Source organism: Cetorhinus maximus, chromosome 20 (assembly GCF_964194155.1).
Source record: "Cetorhinus maximus chromosome 20, sCetMax3.hap1.1, whole genome shotgun sequence".
Lineage (NCBI taxonomy): Eukaryota > Metazoa > Chordata > Chondrichthyes > Lamniformes > Cetorhinidae > Cetorhinus > Cetorhinus maximus.
The window spans coordinates 53,061,697-53,082,450 of NC_135898.1; the positions used below are offsets into that span (position 1 = coordinate 53,061,697).

Genomic DNA, 20,754 nt, shown 5'->3' on the forward strand with positions numbered 1-20,754 from the left:
GAGAGAGAGTAGGAAAGAAGAGGGAGGCAGAGTGGGAAAGAATAGAGAGAAAAGAAGAGAGACAGTGGGAAAGGAGAGAAAAATAGCGTGGGAAAGAGAGAGAGTGGGAAAGGAGAGAGAGAGAGAGTGGGAAAGGAGTGAGGGGGGAGGGCAAGGAGAGACAGAGAGAGAGAGTTGGAAATGAGAGGGAGAGAGAGAGAGACAGAATGGGAAAGGAAAGCAAGTAAAAAGTTGAGCTGAGTTTCAGGAGTGCCGTGGGTGACTCAAGAAGCTGTGCTGCTCAGGGCTTGTTTGGGTGATTTAGTATTTCAGTATCCAATTTCAATGTATATAGTATTGAATTACATTCAGTGATTTACTTTATTTTGCAAGTTATTCCAGCTGGGAATACACAGTGCTGCACATATACAGTACAGTATTTCAACATGTACAGTAGTTTTTCTGGGCAAGAAATATCTGAAGGAGTCTAACTCCGGCTTTAACAATGATTCTTATGGGAACCTATGATTCACAAAGTTATTTCACTTAAAGTCGCCATTTTGAGGAACGCAACCATAAATGTATAGTGAGGACTTACTGTACAACCCTAGGTGGGATAGTGAGCTGTGAGGAGGAAGCAAAGAGGCTGCAAAGGGATATAGATAGGGTAAGTGAGTGGGCAAGAAGGTGGCAGATGCAGTATAATATGGGGAAATGGTAGGAAGAATAAAAAAGCAGGAGGGGAGGTTTGTTAGTGCTGTTGGGGAGGGTTTAGATTGGCAGGGGCATGGGAATCTGAGGGGAAATTCAGAGTGGAGAGGAGAAAAACAGGCAGTGGGAAGTAGAGAAGTATTATAGGGAAGATATATCAGATAATAGTGTCAAGGTTAATAGAATATTTGGAGTGATTGATAGGATTAGAGAAGGAGATAGTAAGTCATTAGATGGGGTCAGAGTAAGGGGGAAAGTAAAAAGCCTAAATCAGCCTTAATGTGCATGCATGTGAATGCACAGAGTGTGTTTAATAAGACTGGTGAACTACAGGCACAGGATGATAATTATGATATCTTTACTACAACAGAGACCTGGCCCAAAGAAGGGCAGGACTCTGTGTTAAATATTCATGGGTACAAGGTGTTTTGGAGAGACAGGAAAGAAAGAAAAGTTGTGGGGGGGGGTGGTGGGTGGTGAGTGACAGTATTGATTAAAGATGGTATTACAGTACTGGAGAGAGAGGATGTTCTAGAGGGGTCAAGAATGGAATCTCTCTGACTAGATGTAAGGAATGAAAAAGGTGCAATAACATTGATCGGTGTAGGATATAGACCACCAACTAGTGGAAGGGATGCAGAGACACAAATTTGCAAAGAAATTACAGAGAGGTGCATAATTATAATGGAGGGCTTCAATTATTCTAATATAGGCTGGGATAGGAATAGTCCAAAGGGACAAGAAGGGTAAGAGTTCCTGAAATGTGTTCAAAATAATTTTCAGCAGCAGTGTTTCCAGTCCAACGAGAAGTCAGGCACTGTTGGACCTGGTTCCGGGGAATGAGTTGGCCCAAGTGGATCAAAGCTTTGGTGTGGCCACATGGAGTATGGTGTACAGTTTTGTGTCCTTACCTAAGGAAGGATATACTTGCCTTAGAGGGGGTGCAAACAGAGGTTCACTAGATTGATTCCTATGATTCGAGAGTTGTCCTATAAGAGACTGAATAGGATGGGCCTATATCCTTTGGAGTTTAGAAGGATGAGATGTGTTTTTCAGCACGTTCTGGAGTTTTACTTGTAGCTGGTGTACTTGGTTACCACCTTTGTCCCTTCCAACATGGCGTGCTTGGCCAGTTCCCCAGGTAGCAGCAGGCGCACGGCGGTCTGGATCACCCTGGGAGCAGATGGTGCTGCGCTTGTTGTAATGGGCCAGGCGGGAAGTCTCATCTGTTATGCGCTTGAAAATATCATTCACAAATGAGCTCATGATGCTCATGGCCTTGGAGGAGATGCCGGTGTCGGGGTGAACCTGCTTCATCATTTTGTAGATGTAGATGGAGTAACTCTCCTTCCTCGATCTTCGCTGCTTTTTGCTGCCGGTTTCTTTAAGGCTTTCTTGGCTCCCTTCTTGGGAGCTGGTTCCTTCTCATTAACCATCTTCAATTTCAGACTGATTTCATTAAAACATACAACATCTTAAATTGCTTGATATGCAGATGCTGAGAGGCTGTTTCCCCTGGCTGGAAAGCTTAGAACTAGGGTACACAGTTTTCAGACAAAAGTTGGCCATTTCAGGCTGAGATGAGAGAAATGCTGTTTCTTTCGAGTTCCAACACTGGCCTCTACCAAACAAAGTGGAAAATTGCTCAGGTATGTCCTATCCACAAAAACAAAAAGGTGAGGAGAAATTTCTTCCACTCAAACGGATGTCAATCTGAGGAGTCTCTACCCCAGAGGGCTGTGGATCTTAGTCATTGTGAATATACAAGATTGATGTAGATTTTGGTCACTAAAGGAATCAAGGGATATGAGGATGGGGCGGAAACATGGAGTTGAAGCGGAATGTCAGCTATGATCTTACTGAATGGTGCAGCAGGCTTATGGGATCCTATGGTCTACTCCTGCTCCTGTTTCTTATGTTCATTTGTGTATTCCCACTTTTATTTAACATTCAACAGAAATAAGTTCATTTTAAAAACACAAATCATGCAGCCGTAAACTACTTTCTGAGCACATCACCAAGCATTTAATTGTGCAGTATTAAAAACTTTATACTGTAATTTTGACTTTAATTTAGTACATAAACGAATGATTGACCACTTTATATATGTGGATCAGTTTCCCCAATTTAACAGTAAGACCCTAGCAAGGTAAAACTATTGCAGTGATCGCCTGTCATCTTCATTTCTAATACAACAGGTCAAATACATTTCCTGAACAACCCAAAAATTGTCTTGCTTTTTTCTCCGTAATGCATCATGAAAATAGTTTCAACAGCTTCACAGTACCTGATCAAGGATTCTGCCCATTCGATCAAACAGAACTTTTAGAAAATGTCCCTCAAAGAAAGGAGATTCCAGATTGCATTTCTCCAAAGGTTTAGGTATTGCTGGCCAGTCCCACCTCATACAGTTACCACAACAATCTCGGAACTGTCAATAAAATAAGCATTAATTAACTCAAGCATGTAAAACAACTTCACCAACAGATGGCTCTCTCTTTCAGTAGGTGGAAGAAATTACACTATTGGTGCATCTTACACATAGTATTAGGCCACTTTGAAACGATCAGTACTCAATGAATTCAAGCTCAAGGAATTTTTGAATTTGTGATTTTGCCATTGAAAATTTATAAAGCATAAATAAACAAACCATGCCAAAGCCAAACATTATAATGAAAATCTCTATAGTATTTGTTCATATTTATTATCTGTGCGTAAAAATTTCTTAGGAATAATTTATTTTCCATTCAGGAGCGAACATGGGGAATTATTGTTTGTTGGGTTAAGAACATAAGAAATAGGAGCAGGGCCTGTTGAGCCTGCTTTGCCATTCAATATGATCATGGCTGATCTTAGGCTTCAACTCCACTTTCCTACCTGCTCCCCATATTCCTCCCTTCCCTGAAAGACCAAAATTCAGCCTATCCCAACCTTAAATATATTCAATGATGTCACTTCCGCAACCCTCTAGGATAGAGGGTTCCAAAGATTCACAACCCTTTGAGTAAAGAAATTTCTCCTCACCTCAGTCTTAAACGATTGATCCCTTATCCTAAAACTGTACCCATAGTCTTGATTCCCCAGCCAGGGAAAAATATCCTCTTAGTCTCTACCCTGTCAAGCTCCTTTGTAATCTTGAATGTTCCACTGAGATCATCTCTCATTCTTCTAAACTCCAGAGAATATAAATTCAATTTACTCAGCCTCTCATCATAGGACAACCCTCTCATCCCAAGGTCCAAACAAAGAGATTTAGGCAAAGGCTCAGAAGGCTGTATCTTTAAAAAGATATAATTAGGAATAAGTTATTTTACACAGATTATGAGCAGGAGTGCCTTTAAAGCTTTCATTAAAACCTTCTGTTATTTGTATGCACCTTTTTGGTTTGGGCCCCACTCGTTTTTGCTATATTAAAGACGTAAAAGCATAAGTTATCACAGTCATCATACCACATGGTGAGACTGAATCCACCATTCGTTACAAGAAAGGATAGATTTAGATTTTTAGCAGGCTTTGATCCTGGAGAAGATGAGGCAAAGCAGAAGGGTTCCAGAATATGAGGTTAATCGATTTGCTGAGGAATGGAAATACTTGAGTTTAGTAGGGACAAGTGATGGGAGTGCGGCTTAGAAAAGGTTGGGATGATGCAGGATGAACATATTGGTTAACCTGAACCTGAAAGTTCAGATTAGAATTTAATCAGTGACATGGACAAAGTGGAGACTGAGACAGGTAATATTTTAAAGAATGACGTAGGTAATCTTAGTGATGGACAGCACAGATGAGTGGACACTCAGTTCACGATATAGTGTTTATGCACCATAAGGTTCAGCATGAGAAAGCAGCCAGAAAGGAGGATGGAATCTCAGGATGCATACCTAGTGCATTTCAGTGAGCCAACACAGACATGATGGACCAAATAGCATCCTTCTATGCTGCAAAATGCTGATTTAAATCTCAATGTGGAAACCAAACAGAACAGCCTTGGTCATGGTAAAGTTAAGCTGCAGAAAGTTCTGGTTCATCCACAACTAGATATCAGATATTGATAGGGCAAGAGCGAGAGGCATGGAATCAAAGCAGAGGCACAAAACTGGGTGCCATCAGCATACAGATGGAAGCTGACCCCATGAACTAACTATGATGAAGGACTGTTTGACATAGGTGCATTTTTTTTTAAGCTTTCACCTTTCATCTTACTTGCCTTACCTGCCTATGTGCATCTCTGAGGTAGGTATCGTATCCTGTGCCTTCTACATAGTAAGATGATTTTGCTTCATCAGGAACAAGACATAGGAAACTAAAATATTAGAGGAATTTAGAACAGAAAAGTCAATTATTTTACATTATGCAATCAAACCATTTTACTGTTAACTATAATTCATTGCAAAATCTTGTATTTTAATACTACTGCAATGCACCTCCAATAAGTTTTTATAATATAGATACTATATATCTAATATATATATTATATTTGGCAAGATTATACTTCGATCTTTGATCAGATTTCTTAGAACTTATATTTTCAAGACACCATCTGAGTGTTCAGGTGGACATAAAATATTCCACGACACCAACTAAAGGGTACAATGCTAATTCTCAAGTGTCCTGGACAATGTTAATCCCTGAACATCACTAAACTGCTTATGTGATCATTAATATCATGTTTGTGTGACATCTTGCTGTCTGCAAATCAGCTGCTTCCTTTCGACAGCAGTAAGTACACTTCAATTAAGAAGTAGTTTGGAACGTCCTGAGGTCATGAAAGGAGCTACACAAATGCTTTATTTCTTCGTAAACTCATTGAATAATAAAATTAGTGTTGATCTCCAATTTAAAGTCAAGCCATAATTACAATATTATTGTTTGAATATGCCCTCAGGTACCCACCATTATTGCTAACAGGCCTGTGACTACTGGTAGCAGTTGTGAGTAATCTGATTTCAGAATTATTTTATTATGAGCATCACATATGAACATTGTGCATTAATAAAGTATTATGGCTTAAGTGCATTCTTCTTCTATCCCATAAGTTCTAAGTGGGATTTTAATATTGTTAATGGAAACAGTATAAACACAGTTTCTGTGAAAATTTGCTCAAATTCTTTAAGGACACATCAACAGAGATTTCCTATGTTAACTATCCAATTAAATTGCTATCTTAAAAAAGATAACTCCAGTATTACATCAAATTGCATAGGATCTATGGCACTGAAACAGGCCATTCAGCCCAACCAGTCCATGCCAGTGTTTATGCTCCGCTCTTTCCCCTAAAATGCATCCATACTATTCGCTTCAATCACTCCCTGATAGCAATTCCACATTCTTACCACTCTTTCGTGAAAAAGTTTCTTATGAATTCCCTATTGGATTTCTTAGTAGCTATCTTATATTGATGGCCTCTAGTTACGCTGTTCCCCACAAGCATATTAAGTGTTACATTTAGCGTGGAGAAGTTACAATTAATCGTTGAACATACCTATTAACAATTTTATGAACTTCTGTTTTCCCATCACATTTTGTGTGGTCTGGTGTTGGAGGTGGGGAAGCAGTCAGCCAATTGGATCCCAGAAGTCTGTTATCAGGTGACAAATCAGTGAAAAGTGGATCTTCCTCCAAGTCTCTGAAACAAGGAATACAGAATAAGTAGGAAACTTTATTCAAAAATATACTGTCTATAAAATATAATAGTACATTCCATTGCAAAAAAACAATGCTCAACATTGCCATTAAGATTTTACCAAAGCATAGTAATGGGTGTGTGAAATTTGCCTGCTTAGTTCACTTCAACTGAAAACACCCAGCCATACTATTATAGACTGTATCCTTTAAAATGTGGGTTTATTTTTATGAGAGCATGGTCAGGTACCCACCATTATTGCTAACAGGCCTGTGACTACTCGTGGCAGTAGTGGGAGTAATCCGATTTCAGAAATTATTTTATTACGAGCATCACATGAAATGAACTTTGTGCACTATTAAAACATTTTGGCTTAAGTGCATTATTTTTCTATCCCGTGCTGATGCCAATGTGGTAACAACATGGTTACTGAGAGACTAAGTGCATACTTGGCCATTTACCCCTGAGAGCCAGAAAGTCTGTCTCTGTCTGGTGGCCGTACCAATCTGGTGTAAAATAGCTTTGGGCTGTCTCAACTCAGTCAGCAGAGGCCCGCAGCAGTCTCCCTGCTGAGATGCTAATGTTTATTTTGCATTGTGCACAAGGTGGAAAATAACACATTTTGGTGATGTTTAGATGTTGGTTGCGGAGAAGACTGGGTTTTCTGTGATACTGTACATGAATGAATAGTTCATCGACATTTACTGTCAAAGTTCCGAAATGAAGAACCAGTTAGCTTGGGTGGAAATCTGAAGAAGTATATGGAATCACACCCCAGTATGAACTATTTGCTTCAAGTAAGGCATCAAGGAGACAATTAGGAGGAGCAAAAGGAGGTAAAGAAAGTTAGACAAACAAAATTTAAAAGGTTTGAAGTTAAACTATATGGTACTATTTAAAATGATCCTCAAGTAAACTGCAGTTTATTTTTAAAAGCAATTAGGAAAATTTGAATATTGGCTAATTTTCTCAGATATCTGTATTTGGATGGCAATCTTGGGCACTTTACACAAAGTAAACCCATTCAGTTCTGTAGATGAGATAACTTTGCAGAGTGCTGCTGACCTGATGGGACCACTGAGGACTTTATTCCCTACCTGCTTTAAAGCATATAAACAAGCAGGATTGATCTGATTAAATGTATGATAGGATTTGTCAATTTTCAATGTGTGTGATGCCAAATGCTGACAGAACTTTGTGGCAATTTCTGTTTTATTTCAGATTTCCAGTATTTTCAGCTCCCCCTTTTTAATCTTTAATGTCTCAGTTTATGACTTGCTGAAAATCCAGATTCCAAAAACTTGGTCAAAGAAAAAATTCCACCTAATTCTTAGATGAATGGTAGGAGCCAGGAAGAAGAAAACTAAAAGATTCCAAAATTTCTAAAAACAGTGGAGAAAATTAATAGAACAGAAAGAAATAAGAATGGCAGTGAAGAGGGGAGTGTTAAAATTTTATTTTAAGAATCGTTATGTTTATTTCCCCAATGATTGAGTGAGTTTAACCAGCAAGTAGCTAATTCATATGTATCAGAAAGCCCCCCCAAGGTTGATCCTCAACTCGTGTCGAGTTGGCTAACCTCAGCTGGGATGGAGGTGGAAGAATTAGAAGCGGTCTATCGAGGTTTCTGCTCCAGATTGCTAACCAGTGAACTTTGCTGAAAAGTGCAAATATCTGGAATCCTGAGATCTTCTGTAGCACCTTCCCAGGTGCGGATACCCCTTCACTATTCACCACACATTAGAATAATGATCACTTGATTGAAGTTCCCTCAGGTATCTATGAAGCCTACTCAAGGAAAGAATCATTGGTTCAAAGGTAGGAGATATTATGATTTAAGTGTTCAAAATGTTTTAGTTATATAGGATCAATGCTGCCATAGTAATAGTATTCCTGACAGTGAAGAAACTTGATTTTTGCAATATTAGTGTTTAGTGCAAATAGTAGTTTGTAAAACTTAGGTTTTAAACTGTGATCCCCTGGCATTATGGAGTCTGTGAACTAGTCAGGTTTCTGTATTTGTTGACTAGCTACTATCTTTCTGTGCCAAGTAAAGGCAAAATTTTCTTGGAAATTAGATTTTTGTTAACTGGCACAGGTATTTTCTTTCAGATCAGACACTAAATCATGGCACTAGCTGCTCTCATGGGTGGATGGGAACTATTCCTCAGCACTATTTTAAAAAGGAGCAAGGAGAATGCTCCTGGTGTCCTTGCCAATGTCTGTCTCTCAAGCAACATAATCAAAAGAAAGATTAACTGGTCATTTATTACATCGCTTTTTTAATGGGCTGCGCCGTGTGCAAATTCTACTACAATGTCTACTGGGAATTGCAGTGAAGCAGTCCTCACTTATTTTCCAAGAACCCATTTTAAAATTGTTATAACTTGATTGTAGGAGCATGTTTTTTATGCTGAGGGCTTTTGCTATTACAGAAATTGACAAGTAAAAATTAAGGATATATTAAAAAGCACACACATTAAACACACAGTAAAATATAAAATGCTCTCTTTTTGTAAAATTTGAAATAAATTGCTGCCCTTTCCTTTTAAGCCACAACACATCAATACATATTTAAAAAATATTAATGTTAAAATAGTAATGAGCTAATGAATTGGTGAAAAAGAACAAATCTGAAAAGAAGCAACTTACACTGCTCCTGCTATCTGTCCATTTTCAACTATATCCTTGTCCTCTTGGCAAGCTGGTTTATTCTCAACGTAGTTCCGTTCCTCCAAATTCCTTAGGACCATGCTGTAAATAATGTGCTCATTTGGCTTTTGCAATAGATGCTCAAACATTCTCAGTGTCATTATACTGATCTGTAAAATGTAGCATGCGGTACATCTTGAATCATCCCATTATTTGCAATTTTACTAAGAGTAAATTATTTTACCAAAAAGCTGCAGAATTATAAATATAGGATTAACTTTTATAACATATTTGAAACAGTTTAATACCATCAAACTATAGACAGAAGAACAAAACTAGAATACTCAAATCTGGACAACCAGTTATTTATAAGCTATTCCTTGCTGGCATTTCCATAGGTGTGATATTTCCACCCCTCATCTGCCTCAACCTCCAAAGTGTTTAAAGGATGGAGCCCAGCTCAGTCCCTTAGGTAGCAGCGTTTTTCAGCAAAACCAGAAGATCACTTAACTGCAATTTCCTAAAATGGCATTAGCAATTCAAACGAAAATTCTGTTAATGCATGTGGCCATTTGAGGATTTAAAGGAAATAACAATATGCAAACTTGAGGTCATCCAAAACTCTATTGCTGTGTCCTTACACCAAGTCCTGTTCACTCACTACCCCTGTGCTAGCTGACCTACATTAGCTCCTGGCTAAACAATGTCTTGATTTTAAAATTCTCATCCTCGTTTTCAGATCTCTCCATAGCCTCGCCCCTCCCTATTTCTGTAACCTCCTGCAGCCCTTTGAGATATCTATGCTCAGCTAATAGTGGCCCTTTGAGCATCACCGATTTTAACTGCTCCACTTTTGATGGCTGTGCCTTCAGCTGCCTAGGCCCTAAACTCTGAAAATCCCTCCCTATGCCTCTCTTTCTCACTACTTATCTTTCCTCCTTTCAGATGTCCATTAAAACCTCTTTTGGTCATCTGCTTTAATATCACATATTTGGCTCGGTGTCAAATTTTGCTTTATAATGCTCCTGCGGAGTGCCTTGGGACATTTTACTATGTTAAAGGCAACTGCTGTTGTTAGCTTTCAACAGGACAATGTTTACAAAGCAAACTAACGCCACCTAGTGGCAACTATTTAAACATAGTGAACAAGATTCATGATTTACTGCCATACAGTATACTGCTATAAACTCATGATTTAAATATTTCAGTCTCCAACTTGAATTAAACAAATATACACATGTCATTTAACATTTCACGACTGGATAATTCTATTCAAACAGATGCTTTAATGTATTTCCACTGACAATTTGCCACAAGTACTTACCCACCAGTACTTCTTAATACATTTATGAAGATATATCTCCTCCATTTACATATGAACAAGGAGCAGGAGTAGGCCATTCAGTCCCTTGCGCCTTCTCAACCATTTAATAAGATCATGGCTGATCTGATAGTAACCTGAAATCCGCATCCCACCTACTGCCGATAATCTATCATCCCCTGGCTTAATAAGAATCTATCCAGGTCTGCCTTAAAAATATTCAAAGATACTGCTTCCACCACCTTTTCAGCAAGAGAGTTCCAAAGACTCACGACCCTCAGAGTGAAAAAGGTTCACCTCATCTCTGTTTTAAATGGGCGACCCCCTATTTTTAAACAGTGACCCCTTTTTGGCTCAGATGCACTTGAACCATGCAGACCTTCCACCACTTTTAAACTCATTATTTGTAATTTCCTTTCCCCCTGATGAGATGTTATTTTCAGCATAGGTAGGGTGAGGGAATTTTGCCATGCATTTCACCCATAATTTTTCCAATTTTTGTACGGTTTGGGCACAGATGCTACACTGCCCATCATTCTAATTATGTAGTGTAGGAGATGGAACAAGTTAAAAGATAACAGATTGGATCCTCTTGCCCAAATGGTCCAAGCTTTTTTCACAAAAAGCTTCCACTGGAACAGTGAAGGGATATGGAAAATATGGGGATATAATTATTTATAAAACACCTGAATGCAATAAAGCAGATTTTATACTCATCAGTATTTACCTCATCTGAAAGATGGTCACAGTGTTCTATAAGTCGATTTCGCAGATGATGCTTATTGTCTCCAGCTGTTTCAGGCTGTCTCTGTTCTCCTAAGAGGAAGAAAACTAACTCCTGTAGCATTGCATTCGACATGATCTGACGGATGATGCGATTTAGCAGCGATATTGAGGTCAGAATACCAATCTCTGATCTACACACACAAAAAAAAGAGCAATTTTAAGCAAATGATTATGGAGTCTTCATGGGCCAAAAAAAACTGTGGGATGTACCTTGAGAATAGTGTTCTTAACTTCTTCAAATAAGTACATACAAAGCAGAGTGAGTTTAAAAAATGAGAACTGAGCAACAAATAAGCAAAAGAACATCTCTCAGCCTTTCACACTGTCCCAATTCATAGAACCATCCGCATCTATGTGTTCATCCCATTTCATTTGACAGGAGTGGTAAAAACCAGCCCTCCAACTTCCTAAAACCCAGTCTGTCACAATTGTTACAAAGTTCCCATTAATAAACTGGTTTAAAGATTATTGATGCATTAAAAACTCATTTATGTACTGCTTTACAACAGATGGAACAAAATAGTGATATGACAACAAGCATGCCTGCAACATGCGGGAAGTCCTAGACGTTCTTTGTGCTCTGGCTTGAGCGGCAGCTGGAGGCACTGAGGTGCATCCGTGAGGCTGAGAGTTTTGTGGATAGCACGTTTTTAGACGTGGTCACCCTACAGCTTATGGAAGTGCAGACAGAGGGAATGGGTGACCATCAGTAAAGAGGAAAGATGTCAGGCAGGTAGTCAGGAAGTCAGGAAATCCCCAGGGTGCATCTCGCTTGAGAACCGTTTTTGTGTGTTGGAAAACGGTGAGAGTGACGGTTCCTCTGGGGAGTGCAGCCACGCTCATGGCACTGTGAGTGGCTCAGCTGCACGGGGTGGGGGGAGTGGGGAAGAGCAATAGTGGTAGGAGACTCATTAGTAAGGTATTTCTGCAGCTGTAGACTTGACTCCAGAATGGTATGTTGCCTCCCTGGTGCCAGGGTCAAGGATGTCACTGAACGGCTGCAGGGCATTATAAAGGGGGAGGACAAGCAGACAGAGACCGGGGTACATATTGGTACCAACGACATAGGTGGAAAGAGGGATGAGGTCCTGCAAGCAGAATTTAGGGAGCTAGGAAACAGATTAAAAAACAGGACCTCAATGGTAGTAATCTCTGGATTACTTTCGGTGCCACATGCTGGTGAGTATAGAAATAGGAGGTCAGTCCAGATGAATGTGTGGCTGGAGAGATGGTGCAGTAGGGAGGGCTTTAGATTGAGACCGTTTCTGGAGACGGTGGGACCTGTATAAGGCCGGCGGGTTGCACCTGAACCAGAATGGGACCAACATCCTTGCGGCAAGGTTTGCTGATGGTGTTGGGGAGGATTTAAACTAACTTGGCAGGAGGATGGGATCCTGAGAGGAGGTTCAGCAGGGGGAGATGCACAGCCAAAATTAGAAAAGAGAGCAAGTGAGTCTGGAGACACAGAAATTATAGGCCAGTTAAGGCACAAGAGAGTTTGGCAAGGTTGGATGGTGTTTATTTTAATGCAAGGAGTGACGAATATGGCAGATAAGTTGAGGGCACAAATTAACACATGGAAGTATGATGTCATTGCTGTCACAGAAACATGGTTGAGAGATGGGCAGGATTGGCAGCTCAATATGCCAGGATATAGGGTCTTCAGGCAAGACAGGGGAGGAGGTAAAAGAGGGGGTATTGCAATATTGATCAAGGAATCAATTACAGCAGTCAGGAGGGATGACATCTTAGAAGGCCTCCTCAAATGAAGCCATATGGGTAGAACTGAAAAACAAAAAAGGAACAATCATATTGTGGGAGTGTACTATAGGCCCCCAAACAGTCAGAGAAATAGAAGAGCAGATATATAGGCAAATTTCAGAGAAGTGTAAAAATAATAGGGTAGTAATAGTGGGGATTTCAACTTCCCCAACATTAACTGGGTTAGTCATTGTGTGATAGGTTTAGAGGGAGCGGAATTCTTAAAATGCATCCAGGAGAGCTTTTTAAGCCAGTCCTACAAGAGAGGGGGCGGTCCTGGACTTAATTTTAGGGAATGAGACCGGGCAAGTGGTAGAGGTATCTGTGGGGGAACATTTTGCAGATAGTGATCATAACTCGGTTAGATTCAGGATTGTTATGGAAAAGGACAAGGATGGGCCAGAAATCAGAGTTCTAAATTGGGGGAAGGCCGATTTTAATAAGATCAGATATGATTTGGCCAGAGTGGACTGGGAGCAGCCACTTTTAGGTAAATCTGCGTCAGAGCAGTGGGACTCATTTAGGAAGGAAATAGGGAGAGTACAGGGCCAACATATTCCAGTAAAGACAAAGGGTGGAACCAACAAATCCAGGGAACCCTGGATGTTGAGGGATATACAGGATTGGATAAAGAGAAAAAGGGAGGCTTATGGCAGATACCGAGGGCTCAAAACAGCAGAAGCCCTAGAGGAGTACAGAATGTGTTAGGGGGAAACTTAAAAAGGAAATTAGGAGAGCAAAAAGGGGGCATTAAAAAAACATTGGCAGGTAAAATAAAGGAAAATCCAAAGTTATTTTACAAGTACATTAAGAGTAAGAGGATAACTATGGAGAGAGTAGGGCCCATTAAGGACCTTGGTGGTAATTTGAATGTAGAGCCGTAAGACGTAGGTAGGGTTCTAAATGAATACTTTGTGTCAGTGTTCACAGGTGAGAGGGGTGATGTGGGTATGGAAATCAGGCAGAAGGACTGTGATATAATTAAAGAAATTAGCAAAGAGAGGGAGGAGGTTCTAAGTGGTCTGGCAGGCTTAAAAGTAGATAAATCTCCAGACCCGGATGAAATGTATCCCAGGCTGTTGTGTGAGGCAAGGGAGGAGAGATAGCAGGGGCACTGGCAATAATTTTCAATCCTTCTCTTGGCCACAGGAGAGGTGTCAGAGGACTTGAGGACAGCCAATGTTATTCAAGAAGGGAGGAAGGGATAAACCAGGGCAAGTACAGGCCAGTCAGTCTAACCTCAGTGGTGGGGAAACTATTGGAAGCAATTCTGAGGGACAGAATTAATCCACACTTGGAGAGGCAGGGATTAATCAAGGACAGTCAGCATGGTTTTGTTAAGGGGAGGACATGTTTGACCAATTTGATTTAATTTTTCAAAGAGGTGACCAGGTGTGTAGATGAGGGCAATGCATTTGACGTAGTCTACTTGGACTTCAGCAAGACTTTTGATAAGGTCCTGCATGGAAGACTGATAACGAAGGTAACAGCCCATAGGATCCAAGGCAATTTGGCAAATTGGATCCAGAATTGGCTGAGTGGCAGGAAGCAGAGGGATGTCACTGAATGGCGACAGGGCAAGGGATGTTTTTGTGACTGGATGCCTGTGTCCAGTGGGGTTCCACAGGGAGCGGTGTTGAGTCCCTTGCTGTTTGTGGTATATATAAACAATTTAGACTTGAATGTAGGAGGGTTGATCAGTAAGTTCGTGGATGACACGAAAATTGGTGGAGTGGTAAATAGTGAGGAGGATAGCCTTAGATTACAGGAGGATATAGACGGGCTGGTCAGATGGTTGATCAATGGCAATTGGAATTTAATCTGGATAAGTGTGAGGTGATGCATTTGGGCAGGACAAACAAGGCACGGGAATACAAGATGAAGGGTCGGACCCTGGGAAGTACCAAGGATCAGAGGGACCTTGGTGTGCATGTCCACCGGTCCCTTAAGGTGGCGGGACAGGTAGATAAGGTGGTTAAGAAGGCATATGGGATATTTGCCTTTATTAGCCAAGGCATAGAATATAAGAGCAGGGAGTTTATACTGGAACTGTATAAAACGCTGGTTAGGCCACAGCCAGAATATTGTGTGCAGTTCTGGAATCCACATTAAAGGAAGGATGTGATTGCACTAGAAAGAGTACAGAGGAGATTTATCAGGATGTTGCCTGGGCTGGAGTGTTTTAGTTATGAGGAGAGATTGGATAGACTGGGGTTATTTTCCCTGGAGCAGAAGAGATTGAGGGGGGACATGATTGAGGTGTATAAAATTATGAGGGGCATAGATAGGGTAGACAAGAAGGAACTTTTTGCCTTGGTGGAGGGATCAATAACCAATGGGCATAGATTTAAGGTAAGGGGCAGGAGGTTTAGAGGGGATGTGAGGAAGAATTTTTTCACCCACAGAGTGGTGGGAATCTGGAACTCACTGCCTGAAAGGGTGGTGGAGGCAGAAACCCTCATAACATTTAAGAAGTATTTGGATGTGCACTTGCAATGCCATGGCATACAAGGCTATGGGAGTAGTGCTGGAAAATGGGATTAGAAGTTAGGTACTTGTTTGACTGGCGCAGACTCGATGGGCCTAAGAGCCTTCTTCTGTGCTATAGACCCCTATGACTCTATAACAAAAAGTTAAACTAACTTACGTCTGAAGTAATTGTGGTTCCATAACCGGAACAAAGAATCTCTCTCGAATAGCTCTTGCCAAGGCAACTGCAGTGAGCTGTAAAATGAAGAGCAGCACAAATAATTATACAGCTGGTGTCTCAGCACTTTGCCTCACTTGTTACTCCAAACATTTATCACTCTGAGTAGAGATGTTATTCCTAATATATACCTGTTTTCACTAAATTAATGCTTTTGGCTTACTTTAATATTTTGGTTTACATTATGTAACAAATTTAAAAAAAATATATATTTTTGAGGCTGCAGAAATTGAGTTATTTTTAAGCCTTGCTGCATAGCTGATCTTTACATTCGAGATCAGTTTTCTTACTTTTCTCTATACCCTACCTAATGCATATTGCTGTGCAAGTGCACGGTCAAGACTTAACATAACCCCCAAGGACCTGTATGCCATGGTTCTATGTATCTCAGCAATTTATTAGCTTTCTTAATGACTTTCCCACATTATCACAACATTGAAAATGTTGGCCTGGATTTTGCAGTTGTAATGATAGTGAAATGCTATCCCTATAACTGTGAAACTGGCAGCATTCAGGTGTCTGCACAAACATGGTTAAGCATGGAAACCCAAAAGTTGCTGTCAGCGATTCCCTGTTCCTCCACAGGGTGCACTGTTAAATTCTGTAGATGGAACTGAGTAAACTTCCACTTTTATGCTATTAGTCTCGCTGTAAATACTCCTGAACAAGTTATGCCTTGCTAAGTTTTTAATGGCAAGCTGCAACCCCTCTGGCTCTGAAAAGTAATTTTCTATTTCTGGAATGTTAACCTTCTCTACGATGGTGAAAGATAAAACCTACAGATTTCTGGAATAATGAAAATATATTTTTTTAAAGTTTGTTTATGATATTCCAATTTCTACCTTAATCTCATGTGTATGTCCCAATTTTTATTTCACTCTCTCAAATGATTAAACAGGTGAAGGATAATAAGTGTTTTTTACTTCCTGGTTTGCTGTCTGTGAGAATTTTTCAACATGATTGGCTGTTTAGCTGGCTGCTGGACACCAGGGAGCCCTACAGCTTACACAGGAATGAAATTGTTAGGAAATGCGAAATCCATACCATAAGAGATCGCTAGATGCTATTCTGTGCTCCATACCTTTTCTTCAAGGTCAGTGGCAAACAGTAAAATCTGGGGGCAAGGAGTCAGCAATTTCTCCCAAATTCTTTTTTAAGTCTTCCCGCAACATTCACAATGAACAGTATACTTCATATTTATCAGCATTAAATTCATTTTGGAGTAAGGGTGAGTAAAAGATGTATATTGTAAGATTTGTACTATCAGAGGGAATCCCCATTAAAATTATGTCACAGCCTCTATGGAAACATGTTGGAGACGAGCTCCAATCACAGAATGCATTACAAAAATTGATAAAACAATATATAAACTTTTCAATGATGAATTCACTTTTCGTTATGTTATTCAGACCTTGTGGGCTTCCTTAATTAGCTGGTCACAGTAATCCAGCCAAGATAGGAAAGAGATGAGAGCACGCTTTCCTGGAAAAGCTGTGGCATCTTCTTTATGGCTATAAGAATCTAAACTGTAATAAAGAAAGTAAAAACAAGAATTAATTTGTACAAATTACCTGTCCATAGTGTCAAGATATTTAATAGAATTTAACTTTTAAAGATAGCGCCTTATCACACTAATCAGTGAACACTACAGGTTAGACAATGCATCATTCTCAGCACCTCATCTTCCGACTAGGCACTTTACAGCCTGCCGGCCTTAACACTGAGTTCAACAACTTTAGATCATGAACTCTCTCCTCCATCCTCACCCCCTTTCCGATCCCCCTTTTTCCATTAATTTATATATTTAAAATATATTTGTTTTTCCCCACCTATTTCCATTATTTTGAACTGTATTTCCATCCATTGTTTCATCTTCACCTTTTAGCCTATTTCGTTCCTTTGCCCCCACCCCACCCCCGCTAGGGCCATCTGTCACTTGATCGTCCTGCTTTCCACCCTTAATGTCACCATTAGCACATTTCTTAGCTAATATCACCACCGTCAACACCCCTTTGTCCTTTTGTCTATGACATCTTTGGCAATCTCTTCTTTGCCTCCACCTATCACTGGCCCTCTCTCCAGCTCTACCTGTCCCACCCCCCTCAACTGGCTTATATTTCACCTCATTTCTATATTTCCTTAAGATAAAAGCAAAAAACTGCAGACGCTGGAAATCCAAAACAAAAACAAAAATACCTGGAAAAACTCAGCAGGTCAGACCTGCTGAGTTTTTCCAGATATTTTTGTTTTTGTTCTATATTTCCATAGTTCCGATGAAGAGTCATACGGACTCGAAACGTTAACTGTATTCCTCTACGCAGATGCTGTCAGACCTGCTGAGTTTTTCCAGCTATTTTTATTTTTGTTTCAGATTTCCAGCAGCCACAGTATTTTTCTTTTATCATTCTCATTGTGTTTGTTGTGTGCCCCTCTACCCAGTGCCCCCACATACAACAAAAGCAAGAAAAATTAAGTTGGGCAATTAAGGGGCTCAAAAAATACGAATTACAAAAGAAGCTTGCAGTTGAATATGGTATCAACAAGACTACTGCATCAGACTGGAAAAGCAATCATGCCAAATAAAGGAACAGCAAAATAAAGGAAGATTACCTCAAAAAAAGTCATTGCCATGAGAAAACCATTTACGCCTGATTAAAATATAAAGCTGGACAGTGCATTTTGTTTGTGGTTAATACAGGAGTAGAAAAGAAGCATAGCAGTTTGTGATCCATCCTACAGAAGGACAAGAGTTCAATAAGGCACTGAACTGTAGTCCACAATTCACAGCCAAAGTCATAAATGAAAAAAGTATCAAGGTCTAGAATTAATCAAGACACATGTGGAGCAAAGTGCTCCTTACAATCCTAGCCTGTAGCATTACATATATAAATTACTAATCAGGAAACCTGCTCAAGTTTCCAGCCCCAGACAGTCTTGAAACTCAAACAAATACCTAATTAAAATATAGACAATCACAGCTGCTTGTGAAATTCACACATCCCTTTGTTAAGGATGCACTGTCAACAGAAAAGACTATAACATACCACCTGGCTTGTCTTTCTGCTTCCCCATGGGCAATAGAGACATCAAAACTCAATGGGTGTTAGACAAATGTGAAGTAGATCTCATAGACATTTCATTGTATTGTATTAGCTCCTCATTCCAAACACACAGGCTGTTCTGTTGAAGGGTCATTCGGACTCAAAACGTTAACTGTGTTCCTCTCCGCAGATGCTGCCAGACCTGCTGAGTTTTTCCAGGTATTTTTGTTTTTGTTTTGGATTTCCAGCATCTGCAGTTTTTTGCTTTTAACACAGACTTTGGCTGTCTGAAATTCTCAGGGCTTGAAAAGCCACAAAACAGGATGTTTTACCAGCCTAACACACCAAATTATTTGGAAAATGGCTCTGGACTTGTAACAGGTCACATGGGTAAGGCAGCCAGGTTTGTTACCTGCTTTTAAATATAACAGCAAGAAGCTGTTCTGAAACAGACACCACCTAAATCATTGAACCAGCAGCAAGACAGCTATGCAGCCAAGGTAATCTACAGCTATACCTTGCAAGTGGGAGAAGGGCTCCCCCATCCTGTTCCAACCTCATGCTCAACTGAGAGCCAACCTCCTGCCAATTCAACTACAAGAAACATCACATCTTACTGAGAATCCTCTGCTTTTACAAGACCTTCACTCTAGCTAAAAAATCAATTCATCAAAGAAACCACTGACCAGCTATGAAAGAGACTGAAATAATTCCAGATTGTAATCGTATTGTTTTTTCCTTACATCTATATCTAATCTTTATATGTGTGATAGTGTGTGAGATGTCACATTTAAACCTCCAGGGCAAGTATGTGATAATAAATAATCTTTATTTTCAAATTAACAAAAGCATGCTCCCAGAAACATTTAAATTGGGACAAACCACTCTGGGGGTAAGAAAACACACTAACTTCACACATTAAAAGGCTTTGATCATGGACAACAATAAAACACAAAAGTTCTGTCTGCAACAAGTTATTAAAACATGAGTTATATTCCGTGCAGTTTTACGCTGCCCACTCCACTGCTTCTCTTCAGTCAGAATCAAACCTAAGCATCGTTTAGTATACTACAGCTTCTAGTGAAAAAGGTATATATATATATATATATATATATATATATTATATATATATATATTTTTACATATTATATATATATATATATATAAAAATATAAATAAAATATGCCTTTGTCTGCACTGTCTTTCAATTGATTGGCAGAAGGTGTGAGACAACAACCCAAAATTACGTGTCTTTCTCACAAGTGGATGCAGCATCGGCTAGGCATTAATATCTTGTACTGCAGCCAGAATTGGAATTGCTGATTTGTCAGTGTGAACCAGCATTCAATGAATTCTTTAAAAAAAAACACTGGGTCACATTTACAGTTTTACTTCAATTGTACATTTTGCTTGAAGCTAATGAACTGTTTTAAAAATTCTACTTACAGAAAAATCGTCAAAATTTGATTAATGGAAACTAATGTTTGTTTCCTCACCAGCACCCTGCCTGCCCCAAACACTTTCATGATTTTGACTACTGGAGGACATCAGTACTCTCTATATTGTAATCAAGTTGCCATGTATTATTTAATTCAACAGCAAGTACAATACCATGAGAGAGCAGGGTTCATTTTTTGTCTTTCCTGTAGCCTCCCTATAATTGTAGCAGAGATTTCAATAGCTAAAGAAACATAATAGTTAAGTGTTCCATTTAGCAAACGATCATTGCAAACTGTCGGAATATATCTGCTCAGTACTGCTTGCACGTGCCAATACAAGCTTTTTTGTCAATACACCCTTTACAAAAACATTGAAGATGTTACTCACCCCCAGTTGACCGACTCCAAAGATTCAATATCCATTGGGTCTATCGACTGTGGGAGCGCTCTATAAAGCGTGCCCAGTCTTTCTGTAAGCAATTGGCATAGAGAAGTGTTGTCAGTCAGGCACTTTGCAGCTGCTGGCTCTGGCAAACTAACTAGCAGCATTAGACCTTCAGATGCTTTAACAACAATTCGACCATCCTGAAATGCAAACAGAAAAACAACTGGTTGGTGCTACAGATACAAAGAATACAAACTCATAGCATAATTCAACCAATTTTCCTTAACAGGCCATTAATTATCAACTGCATTTCTAAAGTAAACCTTATACAGAGCTGTTCTTAGCACTTTCC

General features: G+C 39.7%; 1 protein-coding gene across 1 annotated transcript in view; it reads right to left on the bottom strand.

Annotated features, from left to right (window-relative positions):
* The window catches only part of fhip2a (FHF complex subunit HOOK interacting protein 2), a 66,794-nt gene that overhangs the window by 7,386 nt on the left and 38,654 nt on the right, over positions 1-20,754 (bottom strand). The window contains exons 7-14 of the mRNA XM_078564686.1: positions 20,406-20,602; positions 16,949-17,063; positions 15,478-15,554; positions 11,011-11,200; positions 8,963-9,132; positions 6,170-6,313; positions 4,900-4,990; positions 2,978-3,121 (exon numbers count right to left, since the gene is read on the bottom strand). Of these exons, the coding sequence (XP_078420812.1) occupies positions 2,978-3,121; positions 4,900-4,990; positions 6,170-6,313; positions 8,963-9,132; positions 11,011-11,200; positions 15,478-15,554; positions 16,949-17,063; positions 20,406-20,602 (1,128 nt within the window). The remainder of the gene's footprint in view (positions 1-2,977; positions 3,122-4,899; positions 4,991-6,169; positions 6,314-8,962; positions 9,133-11,010; positions 11,201-15,477; positions 15,555-16,948; positions 17,064-20,405; positions 20,603-20,754) is intronic.